Source organism: Aythya ferina, assembly GCF_964211825.1.
Source record: "Aythya ferina genome assembly, chromosome: 1".
NCBI lineage: Eukaryota > Metazoa > Chordata > Aves > Anseriformes > Anatidae > Aythya > Aythya ferina.
Window position 1 is genome coordinate 71,259,876 of NC_140296.1, and position 11,587 is coordinate 71,271,462.

The 11,587-nt window shown below is 54.4% G+C and overlaps 1 protein-coding gene across 2 annotated transcripts; it reads left to right on the forward strand.

Annotated features, from left to right (window-relative positions):
* Nucleotides 1-2,030: 2,030 nt before the first annotated feature.
* On the forward strand, nt 2,031-11,202 carry SHOX (SHOX homeobox). Of its 2 annotated transcripts, none has more exons than XM_084506899.1 (5): nt 2,031-2,491; nt 5,251-5,459; nt 9,679-9,736; nt 9,826-9,917; nt 10,814-11,202. In XM_084506899.1, exons 1-5 carry the CDS (start codon nt 2,218-2,220, stop codon nt 11,057-11,059), a joined length of 879 nt encoding a protein of 292 aa, XP_084363025.1. In that variant the 5' UTR covers nt 2,031-2,217; the 3' UTR covers nt 11,060-11,202. The 2 variants fall into 2 exon arrangements, with proteins under 2 accessions (XP_084363025.1, XP_084363024.1); XM_084506898.1 differs by having other exon boundaries at nt 9,826-9,914.
* Nucleotides 11,203-11,587: the final 385 nt, after the last annotated feature.

Here is an 11,587-nt window from a genome sequence, read left to right on the forward strand (position 1 = left end):
CCGCTGGCTGGAGGAGCTGCGAAGGGGCTGGGAGAGGAGGGGGGAGCGGATCCCGGCCGGGAAAGTTTCCCCGGCGGCGGGGTCAGTGCGTCTGGGTGTCAGTCCGTCTGTCCGTGCGTGCCCCTGTCCCCGGCAGCCCGGCCTTACACACGCTCGCACGCAGGCAGGCACATGATGATAACACGATAGAGGCAGAAGCATCTTGTCTTTTTTTTTTTTTTTTTTTTTTTTTTTAAGATATACATCGCTTCCACGTCTATCGCTTGCCTTTATTATTTATGTGGTGCCGTGTGATATACATTAGAGCCTCGGATTTGATTGGCGTTTGCGATGACAAGACCTGTTTGTTAAGTTGTAAGGCTTCCTCGGCTCCCTCACTTGTTAAATGAACTCCGGAGGAAGGATGCCACCGAGACACAACAATATAATAAATGTCAGGGATATCCGCAGGGCCGAGATCAAATGATCAATCCTTGTCCCCTAGATAATCATTTTAAATTCGCACAGGGGGAGATTGATTTTTTAAAGCCCTTTATTAATTGCTTCCTCGATTATTATTTTTCCCCCTCCTCCTGTGGAGGTGTTAACTCTGGTGCTGGGGGCACCTCTGGCTTAATTAAACGTATTTTTAGGGTTTTGGCGTTCGGCTAATTTTCAGAGCAGTCGCACGCTCCCCTAAAAAAAAAAGAAACAATGGCCCCTCGCTCGGGCAAGAAGCCTCCTTTGGTTGCAATTGAGAGCAGAGGGCGGCGTGATTACGGGCTCCGATTATCGCAAAGTCGAGGCGAGGAACTGCCACGGGAATGAGGAGGAAGTCAAAAGCTAAACGAATAGAGGACCAAATTCCGCCAAACGCCGAAACCCGCCGCCTTACAACCCCGGGAGAAGAGGGGGAAATAAAATAGCCAGAAAGTCAGCTCCGCATGCGGCTCGAGCACGGGCGGAGAGGTGCTAGGAATGCCATCGCCGTTATCTGGAGATTAATTTCAAGCAGCTATTCAGGCGCACAAAGTAATAATTCTTAATCCGGGGCTACACCAAAGCTAACGGCAGCCTAGCAAGACCAAGGCGGGGAAATTAGTGCCGAGTCCTATCTTAAATCCAGCAGGCTGTGTTTCGTTAGAAAGAAAAGGAAAAAAAAAAAAAAAAAAAGGAAAAGAAAAGACAGACGATGTAATGCTCTATCTGTCGAGTACAAACTCCCGTGCTAACAAATTACTCCTGCGCTGCACGCAGCAGGGCAGCTCTCCAGCCAAAGACGCGTTTCAGACCGTGATTTCCCCCATCGGTATCTCCAGCCAACGTACGAGCAGCAAGCACGAAAACGGACCCCGCGGTGCTCCCCCGCAGCTGGCGAGCCCCCCGCCCCACGCCCCCTCCGAGCCCCCCGAGCCCCCCGAGCAGGACCCCGGGGGCTCCTCGCCTCTCCCTTCCCCGCAGCCCCCGGCCCCCTCCGCGCACCCAGCCCGGGCCGCCACAGGCAGCGCTTTGCAAAGAGCAATTTTTTTGGGGGGGGTCGCCGATCATTCCGACCGCTCGGTTAAGCCAAATTAGCTGAGCAGCGAAGCCGGTCGGATTTGGAGGGATCGCAACAAAACGCACGTCTGCAGCTTTTTGTTCGTTACCTTTTTATTGAACAATCATTTTCCTTTCCTCTCGGTAGCGACACACTTAATGGCAGGAGCACAGTTATTTGGTTAGCTGGGTCCGCTTTTACTCACAGTGTTGCCGCGCACAGGATGTCCTTACAGTCAATTAAGTCTTCCTCGACTTTCATTTCTGCAGCCCCTTTACGGAATGCAGACCCCGATTTTTATGTTTTGCTCCTTTTCCCCTCCCTTTTATTCCTCTCTCTCCCTCTCCCCCTCTTTTTTCGCTCTCGCCTCTTTGCCTCCCCAAACCGAGGTGCGGAGATGCCAAACAGTGATGAAATGAAAAGAAAGCCAATTGCTGGACTGAGGTGGGGGAGATAGCTGCTAGGAGTCCGCCTGCGACTATGGAGCAGGCAGTAATTGCTGGAGACAGGGAGAGCTGGGGGTTGGGCTGAGGTAGCCATGTATAAATAGTGTGATCTCAAATTGAAAGGCATAAATAACAGCAGGAGTGATCTAACCCTATACAGCCCATCTTCTACGTGCAAAAACAGCGTGCGGAGAGGACGGCCACATCTCCTACTGAAAACAAGTGGATCTCTGTGGATAAGATCACCGGGCAGCCATGGAAGAACTTACAGCTTTTGTATCCAAATCTTTTGACCAGAAAAGCAAAGAGAGCAGCAGCGGCAGTGGCAGCAGCAACAAGAAGGAGACGATCACGTACAGGGAAGTTTTGGAGAGTGGGTTGGCTCGCTCCAGGGAGCTTGGAAACTCTGACTCTAACCTGCAGGACATGACCGAGAGCAGCAACCACTGCCCGGTGCACCTTTTCAAAGACCACGTAGAGAGCGACAAGGACAAACTGAAAGAGTTCGCCGCGGGCAGGACGGCCGAAGGTAAGAGCGGGGCCGGCCGCCCTCCGCCCCGGCCCCCTCCCCGGCCGCCCCCGGCGCTGCGCAGCGGGTCCGAGCCCCGAGCCCGGCATTGCGGGGCTTTGCAGGGCTTTGCGGGCAGCCCCCCGGCCCCTGCCCTCCGTATGGGGTTAGCAGCACCCGGCCGTGCGTGTGCAAGGCGCACCCCGGCGTGCAAAAGGAGACGCAGCCTCGGGCCTCCCACCCCTCCCGCTCCCCACCGCCCCCCGGCCCGCAGCCGGCGCGGTGCTCTGGGCGATCTCTCGCACGGGGGAAGGGGGCAGACGTTTTTAGGTTTTCTTTATTTTTATTATTATTATTTTTTTTTTTGCCGGTCCGAGCCTGTCGGGACGAGGTCTGCCTCCGCAGACCTGCTCTTCCTGCTTCCGGGAGGCTGCCTCTCCTCCTGGGGGGGAGGCCGATGTGCGGGGGGCTCCCCGCGACCCCCGTGCTCCGAGCCCCGGGCAGCAACCCGGGCCGGGCCGAGCCGAGCCGGGCCGGGCCGGGACGAGGCGGAGCCTCCCCAAAAAGGGGCCCAGGGGGCCCTGCCCGCCCCTCTCACCTGGGCCGGGGGGCGGCCCGGAGGGGCTCGGAGCGGCGGCCCCGCTGCTGGCAGGAGGGAGGTGAAATAAAAGGCGATTTTCCATCAGGCTGGCTCAGCACCGTGCCCAGGCTCTCGGGGAAAGGGGAGCACCAAAGGGCAGGGGGGATGAGAAAGTTGAGAAAGTGTCTCCAGGCGAGTTGGACAGGTGGACCTGCCTGGGGAGCTACTGGCCAGCTCGGGGTAATAAAAAGCGGTTAATAGGTTGGGGAACAACAGCCAGCCTTTCAGCTGTTTCCTCCCGTTTGATCTTGTTTAATAATAACGTTGGGTGAACGGCGATTTAATTTACAGCCCCGACGCTTGTGCAATATCCTTCTCCCTTCCACCCCCTCCCCAAATGGAAGGACCGGGTGCGATAGCACGGTCCGGTACCCGCATTTCTGCGCAAGCCGCTTCCACGCAGCCCTGCTGCTTGCGCTGCCTTGGGTCGCGGGCTTGCAGAGCGAGAGGGATCAGCGGGGAGGAATTATCCACACGGAAGATATTAAAAAAAAAAAAAAAGAAAAAAAAAAAAAAGAAACCAGGGTAAGGTCCAGGAAAAAAAAATCTTAAAAAAAAAAAAAAAAAAGCAAACGAACGAAAAAATCTCTCTGCTACTCCCCTTTTTCCCCGTGTATCGAAATTCTGGCTTGTATGTTTAGCTAATCTAATCTATGGAGAGGGGCTGGGGGTGGGGATGGAAGGGAGGAGTTGGAAAGAACTGAGATGCTTGTGACAGTTTAAATTCATGCCAGGTTTCAGTCTAATTTCAACTGATTCCAGCGTGTGATTTCAGTCCCACCGATATGCTAGTTAATATTTTATACCTATCACGGACATGCTGTAGCCCCGTATCTCCGAAAGGAGACAGAGCTTTTGAACGCGGCCAATTTTCCCTAGGCATTTGCTGGGTTAGTCCCCTCGTCTTTTAATAGGGGTTCCCCTTACGGGAGAAGCGCGAACAAAATGCCATTAAAAACAACCAGCCAGCACCCCTCGGGAGGCCGGACCCGTCCCAAAGTTTTAGGCAGGCGATCGCTAGCCCGCAGCCGGGGAGCCCGGAGGAGTGGTTACTGTCGGGGACAGTTTGCATTTCAGAAGTCAACACGAGCTTAGTCATATGAATTTCGGAATGCCTCCGATTATATAGGCTTAGATATACGTGCATGCGCAGAGATGCGTGTAGATAAAACACGTATGCATGTGGTGAGGAGGGAGAACGAGACTGAAATCGGTACCGTCTGCGGATGCGGCTGTCCCGGCCCGCGGAGGGGAAGCGGGACAAAATGCCGGGACCCCGCCGGTGCCCTGCTCCCGTTCCGCTAACCGGGCTGAACGGGGGACAGTGCTTTAGGCCGCTGGGCAAAGTAGGGAGGAAGGAAACGAAAGCAAGACACCCCCAAAAGCACACGCTTAGGCAAGAAAGGGCAATCGCTTTCCCTCACTGGCACCCCAGTCCTGCTCCCCTCTGTCCCGGACATTCATGCCCAGGCGGCTGTCCTCATCTCCAGCCCTCCCCGAGCCCCCCATTGGGGCTGGGGGTGTTTGGAGGAGTTGGAGGCACCCTCGGTCCTTGAGCCCGCTGCCCCCCGACGGGCCGTGCGGCTGCTGGGTGCTTGGACCCGGGGGAAAGGGGTGATAACGGGAAGGGGGACGGGAGAGGACGCTCTCGGTCCCAGGCCCACGGAAAGTTTATTGTACGAGGCAAACATTTCCAGCCTAGCGTTTCTATGACCCCGGCGGGGAGCTTCTTACACAACCTTGTTTATTTCGAGAGAAAACAGCAGCGGAGAAACCCCTTTCCCCCGCCACGGGGTACCGGCGGTTCTCCTGACAGCCCCTTCCCCAGCCTGTCCCTGCAAGCAACATAAAGTGAAAATAATAATAATAATAATAATAATATCTACATTTTTATTATTATTTTTTTTTCTGCCGGGGAACCGGCCGTGCTCAACCCGACCCGGTGCTCCCCGGCCCTGCCCCGACGGCGCGGCCCGGCTCCGGGCTGCCCGGGCCCCCGGTGCCCAGCGGTGCCCCCACGGGCTGAGCTGAATTTGGGGAAGCGGTGGTGGGGGGGGGAGCGGCCGTGTGCTGCGAGAGAAACTTGGGAGCGGTGCTGCGGGGAGGCTCAGTGTCGTTTTCCCCTTCCCCCTCCCGGCAGGGATCTACGAGTGCAAAGAGAAGAGGGAAGACGTGAAGTCAGAAGATGAAGATGGACAGACCAAGCTGAAACAAAGGAGAAGCAGAACCAATTTCACACTAGAGCAGCTGAATGAGCTGGAAAGACTTTTTGATGAGACTCACTATCCGGATGCCTTCATGAGGGAGGAACTAAGCCAGAGGCTGGGACTGTCTGAAGCTAGGGTTCAGGTAAGAGAAAGGCTCTGTTCCTGGAAACGTCCTCACCTCACCTCCTCCCTGCCAGCGGATCCTAGCGCAGTGCCCCGTTTCATCCCAAGCGGGGAGGTGAAGGCAGAGACGACACGTGTGATGGGGAAGCTGTTTGCGATGCCAGTGTACCTGTCCTGCCACACAATAAGGCTGCTCCGAGGGCGTCTGCCCGGTCCTTGCAATGCCTAGGAAGGTGGTTTGATTTTTATTTTCGGGGTGGTGGTGATGACGAGTCTCTAACAACTGTGCGATTTGCCTTTTTAAATTTTATTTTATTTATTATCGTATTTTTCCTTGCAAACGTGTCATTAACTCTCCCTTAATCCTCATTTCTTCTCGCCTTTCCTTTTATGGAGCCGTTTGTATAAAAAAAGAGGGGGGGGGGGTGCAGAAAACAATCGCCGTGCATAAGGCTAGACGGTTCGGGTGCTCGGGGACGGGATTAGCCAGAGCCGGGGGAAAGGTGCCCCCTCTGCTTCGCACAGCAAGCGTATGAATGCATGGCACCCCATCTGCCGGAGTCTCCCCCCGGCCCTCCCATCCCGCTTCAGATGCAGCTAAATACCAATTAGCCTTCTAAACCCTGAAAATAGGTCCGGCTTGCTGTATTTCTGGGGCCATCGGAGCCGTCTGCTTCGGTGGCTTCGCATCGATTGTTTTTAAACTCGATTTGCGGTTTGCTGCAGGGGGAAAATACACCCCCTCCCCAAACCTGAAGCCAACTAGGGAACACATCCCCAAAACAGATGTCTCATAAAACAAACAAACAAACAAACAAAATAACCCAACACCCTAGAAATAATTATTATAATCAACCTGTGGCTCTCTGAGCAGGCCCGCAGAGCAGGAGAAACCTGCAGGAACCCCCTTGCTGGGTTAGGACTCGATGCTTGGCCTCAGAGACCCCAAAGCAAACCAAAATCCAGCCAGAAAAAAAAAAGTCACCAAAGACCAAAGCAGCCTGGAGGCGATGGATGCGTGTGCACATGTACAGCTGCTGCCCGGGCGCCTGCGTGCCCATAGGTGCCCATAGGTGCCCGTGGGGGCATCGGCGGCCGCACCCCGCCTCCCGTAGGGTCCCCGCGGTACTTTTGGAAGGCGGCCGGTGCTCCCCGATCCTGGCGGGCAGAGGAGGGGGGCGAGGGGCTGCTTCTTCCCGTGAGAGCCACGGGGGGAAGCCGAGGGGCAGGGGCCGACTCCTCCGGACCCCTCAGCACGCCTCCGTCTGAGCGAGTGAGCGAGCGAGCAGCTCGCTCCAAACAGCTGCCTCCCGGAGGCATTTCCCGAAATAAATAACGTAGCCGGGCTGTTTTCTTCCTTCTTCGTCTTCTTTTTTATTATTTTACTTTTTAAAGGCTATTTTCAGCTCCTGCCTCTCTCGGTATAAGCGAGCAGGGTAGGGGATGGCGCCGGGCGCTCGCCTTAGAGAGGGATGCTGGCAGGGGATATTGCAGGGGTTCAGAGTGCTGCTGGCCTGCACTCTCCCGGAAGATTGATCTAAGCACACCATATAAATTAATGAAAAGATTAAACTTTTGCTGAAGGGGACATCAACTCTTATGTCATCTTCCCAGATCTTCTTACTTGGGCTCTGTAATATCTTTCCAAGGCCTTGATGTACTGTTTCTATAAAAATAAATTACTTGTAATTGAATTCTGCACTCTTTCTTTCAAGTACTTTATTACTGAGCAGCACCTTAACAGGATGTTCATAGTTGCAGGAAAATTGGTGCTTCAAGTGCTTACAGATCTCAAAACAGCACACCAAAAAAAGAGAGAGAGAGAAAAGCGCTACTGATTCCAGTGGAGGCTATGAGCGAGACAAATATGTATATATAATCATCTTACAAAAGAGGTTTGCACAAATGAAAATACTAGAAATAAAAGAAACATCAAGAGGGAAAAGAGGAGAAATAGATAATTAATTAGGAAATAAACTGAGAGCTTGAGATCCATGAAGAAATGGAAATGGAAAAAAAAGCAGAAGGGGAGGGAAAAAAGAGGAAGATTTTTTTTTTAATACTTTCAGAATTGTTCCCTAATTCCTATCTGAAGCGCTTGTCCCTTGCTGTTAAAGGATATAGTTTCAATTTAGTGTGGAAATTTGCTGTAAATAAATTGAAGCTCCTATGGTAGCTAGTCCTTATTAACCTTTTATTTTTAGTGTTGTACTGGAAACTCATATCACCCAGCTGTCAGGGTTATAATTGAAAGTTATGAGACCATAGTGAGGAGCAGGCAGTAATTCAATTACAACAAATATCTTTGGGTTTATGGTGCAGGGCTAAATTAAATGTCATTATTCACTGTCTCTAATGGAAATCAAAAGGAAATCAGATTAGAGCATTTGTGAAAGAAATCACTGAGTGATCCTTAATGAAGAAATAACTGTCTAAAACAGTGTACTGTGCTTTACTTAGCATATTCATGACTAATTGGAATTGATCGTGAATCACACCAAGCCTGATTTATTATCGCTTAACGCAGTGGCTAATTCATCACTTTTATTCCTCATAACCTTATTTTTTCATAGCTAAAGGGAAAGGGCACTTCGTTTTCCAGATTTAAATATAATTTCTGTTTGAAAGATGTTCTGATTTGCAAGAGAAGTTGTTTAAACGCTGCTTAAATTCCTCCTGACAATTTATACTCCTTTGGAGAGGGAGAGAGAGAGCAAGGGGGGCTGGAGGGGGTGGCGTGCGGGGGGAAACACACACGAGGAGATTTCCTGCAAGGATTTACAACTGTAAAAAAAAAAAAAAAAAAAGCATTATTGTCGCAACCGCCAGATGATATTTTGCGTGCTTATCTAAAAATCCCCAGCAGCCCGACTTAAAGGCAGCGACGCTGCCGGTGCGCTGCGGCACGAGACGCAGCCGGTGCGGTGCGTGTCAGGAGGCGGAGGGGGCAGCCAGGGCTGCGGCGGCAGATGCAGGCTTGTCGCGGGGGGGGGCTGTGTCGGCGACAGGCGACAGCGGACAGTCCGCAGCGCCCCGCAGCGCTCCGCAGCCGCCCGATCTCCCCGGGCCACCCCGGGCAGGAAAAATGGTGCTGGAAATCAGAGAAGGCCAATTCCTACTTAAGAAAATCACTGAGGTACCCGAGGTAATTAATGCCTTTGGAAGCCTTTCTTTGCACTAATTACTCCGTTGTAAATGACCATCATTAAGGCAATTGAAGAAAGCTTGAAGGGAAAATTTGATGTAGGAAGTGCAGTTAGTATTAATTAACCGTATGATCTCTTGGCAAGTGCGAGAACATCAAAGGTGGAAGGTGTTTACTTAGCTCCAAGATTTTATCAGCCGTGAAAGTCAATGTTTGTCCACAAGCGGTGTCTTTGGTGTGCGGATCAGGGGCCGCGCAACATTTCGGTCCGTGCCTCTGACGGTCCCCCTGGGGAGAGTCGCTAAACCGAGCACCTCGGGAAAGTGACCAACATCAGAAATGCCCTCGGAAAAGTCGCGGTGGCGACTGGAGGTCCTGCGCTTTTTCGAGTCAGGGAGCCCAGAATTAGGGCAGGGTTACTGGTTTGCAGGCGTTTCTCGGGCAGGGGCATATGTACTTCTCTGAATCCCTGTCCGGGAGGAAGTTGCTCTTCTTTGCTACAGAAGCGAGGTTTCTTTCACTCTAACGTTTTGGGGAACGGGAGTGACTCAGCCCCTTTGTTCAGCTCGGTGTCTCGCATCTACTCTGAGGTCTCCGGCATTCCCACGCCCGGCCCCGTCTTTTAGGGGCCAGACCCCACGCTGGCTGTTGCCTGGACGCTGAGGTGCAATGGGATCGGATACCGGGTCGCCCCTGGGCTTGGAGTGGGCAGATTTAGGGATCTGCCAGCGCTGCCCCCTGCTCCGGGCAGGGGGCGCAGGGACAGCCGCAGCTCTCCCCGGCTCCTGTCAGCCCGGCCCGGGGAGGGCTCAGTGCGAAGCCCCTGGGTCCCCAAGCTGCGAGGCAGCTTCTCTCCTCCTGGATTCTCCCCCCAAAAGCGGGACCCCCCCCGCAGGCAGAGAGGCTGCCCCCCGGGCTGCACTGTGCCCCCGGGGACGGAGCTGAGCGGAGCTGCGCGGAGCCTCCCGGCCCGGCTCCCCCCTCCGGCCCCGGAGCTAATCCGCTTTCTTAGCAGCTGCCCCAGTCTACCTCCAATTTCTTTTCTTTTTTTTTTTTTTTTTTTTTTGGTTTTGTTTTCCTTTTCTTTTTACAGGTGTGGTTCCAGAACAGGAGAGCAAAGTGCCGAAAGCAGGAAAACCAGATGCACAAAGGTGGGCAGGGGGCGCGGGCCGGCCGGGGGGCGGCGGGCGCGGACCCCGGGGCACCCTCATTGCTCACCCGGCCCCGTCTCTCTCCGCAGGTGTGATCCTGGGGACCGCCAGCCATTTAGACGCCTGCAGAGTGGCCCCGTACGTGAATATGGGAGCCCTGAGGATGCCTTTCCAACAGGTAGTTAGCTCCGCTTCTCTTTCCCTCTCCCCTCCACCCCCCCTCCCGGCGAGCTCCGACCCCCTTTTCGTTTGCACGGGAGGAAGCCGGACACGTTTACAAGTGCCGTTTATACACAAGTTGGCACGTTTTAAAAACAGACCGTAAAAAAACTTGGCGAAGGAGCCCCTGCCCGGCTGCCGGCGGCTCAGCGCCCCTCGGGCCCCGGGGAGGGGGCTCCGAGACGCCCCGTGGGGGCACAGGGGGGGCGAGGGGGGCCTGCGTGTGGGGGAAACCCGGCCCCTGGCAGCCGGTTCTTGTCGCTGCTCCCCCCTCTTCTTCTTCTTCTTTTTTTTTTTTTTTTTTTTTTTTTTTTTTTTTTTTTCGGTCAATTAATCGGGGAATCGATTTTCCCGGCCCGAAGGGACCCTCCGCCACCTACTCCTTCTCGGAGACACGTGGAGCTGACAGATTAATTGTATTGATTTTTAAAAGACATATTTGGACCAAAATAATTAAATACATAAATAAACTTCCCCCCACACACACCCCTCCACACCCCCCAAACTCCCCGGAGCTGAAATTTCTCAGTCAACCCAGCGTGTTTGCGCAGGTCGAGGGCTCTCCAAAGCAAACACCGCCCTGGCAGAAAGGCGGCGAGTTTTTTAAGCTGGGTTTAAAACAAACAGAAGGAAAAAGGACAGAAAAAAAGAGAAAGAAAAGAAGAAAAGGGAAGGAGGAGGGGGGGGGAGCAAGAAGTTGGGTAGCAGTTGCAGCGCGGGTTTGTCCTTCGATCTGCGGTGCCGTGGCGGGGTTGTGGGGTGGGTTTATCCTTTGACTTGCGGTGTCCGGGCGGGGCGTGGGGTGGGTTTGTCCCTGGATGTGCCGTGCCGTGACGCCGTGTCTCTCCTGCTGCCCAGGTCCAGGCGCAGCTGCAGCTGGAGGGGGTGGCCCACGCGCACCCGCACCTGCACCCGCACCTGGCGGCCCACGCGCCCTACCTGATGTTCCCGCCGCCGCCCTTCGGGCTGCCCATCGCCTCCCTGGCCGAGTCCGCCTCCGCCGCCGCCGTGGTGGCCGCCGCCGCCAAGAGCAACAGCAAGAACTCCAGCATCGCCGACCTGCGGCTCAAGGCCCGCAAGCACGCCGAGGCCCTGGGGCTCTGACACGCTTCGGCCCCGGCCCCCCCCCGCACACACACACACACACACACACAGCCCCTTACTCGACCCCCTGTCGCCCACCCCACCCATCGCCCCCGGGCCGCCTCGCCTCCACCTCTCAGTGTTTTTTAATTTTTATTTTTATTTTTTTGTCCTCTTTGATTTGATTTGTTTCTTTTTGGTTTATTTCCCCTCGCTTTTTTTTTTTTTTTTTTTTTTCCCCAGAACTTTCCGGCAGCCTTCTCCCGCTGCTCTCCCCTCGCCTCATCCCGCCTAGCAGAGACTTCGTGGCCGGGGCGAAGACGGCGACCGTTGGAGGCCGTTGGTTGCCGTTGGGAGGCGTTGGCGGCCGTTGGCGGCCGTTGGGAGCCGTTGGTGGCCGTTGGCACGTGGGGAAACTCTCCCGGCCCCGGGTCCCCGGGCACACTCACACACACGCACGCACACACACACACACACACACACACAAACCAGAGACTTTGAAGAGGAGAAAGTAGGTGGGAGGACAGACAGACAGACAGAGAGGAGGGA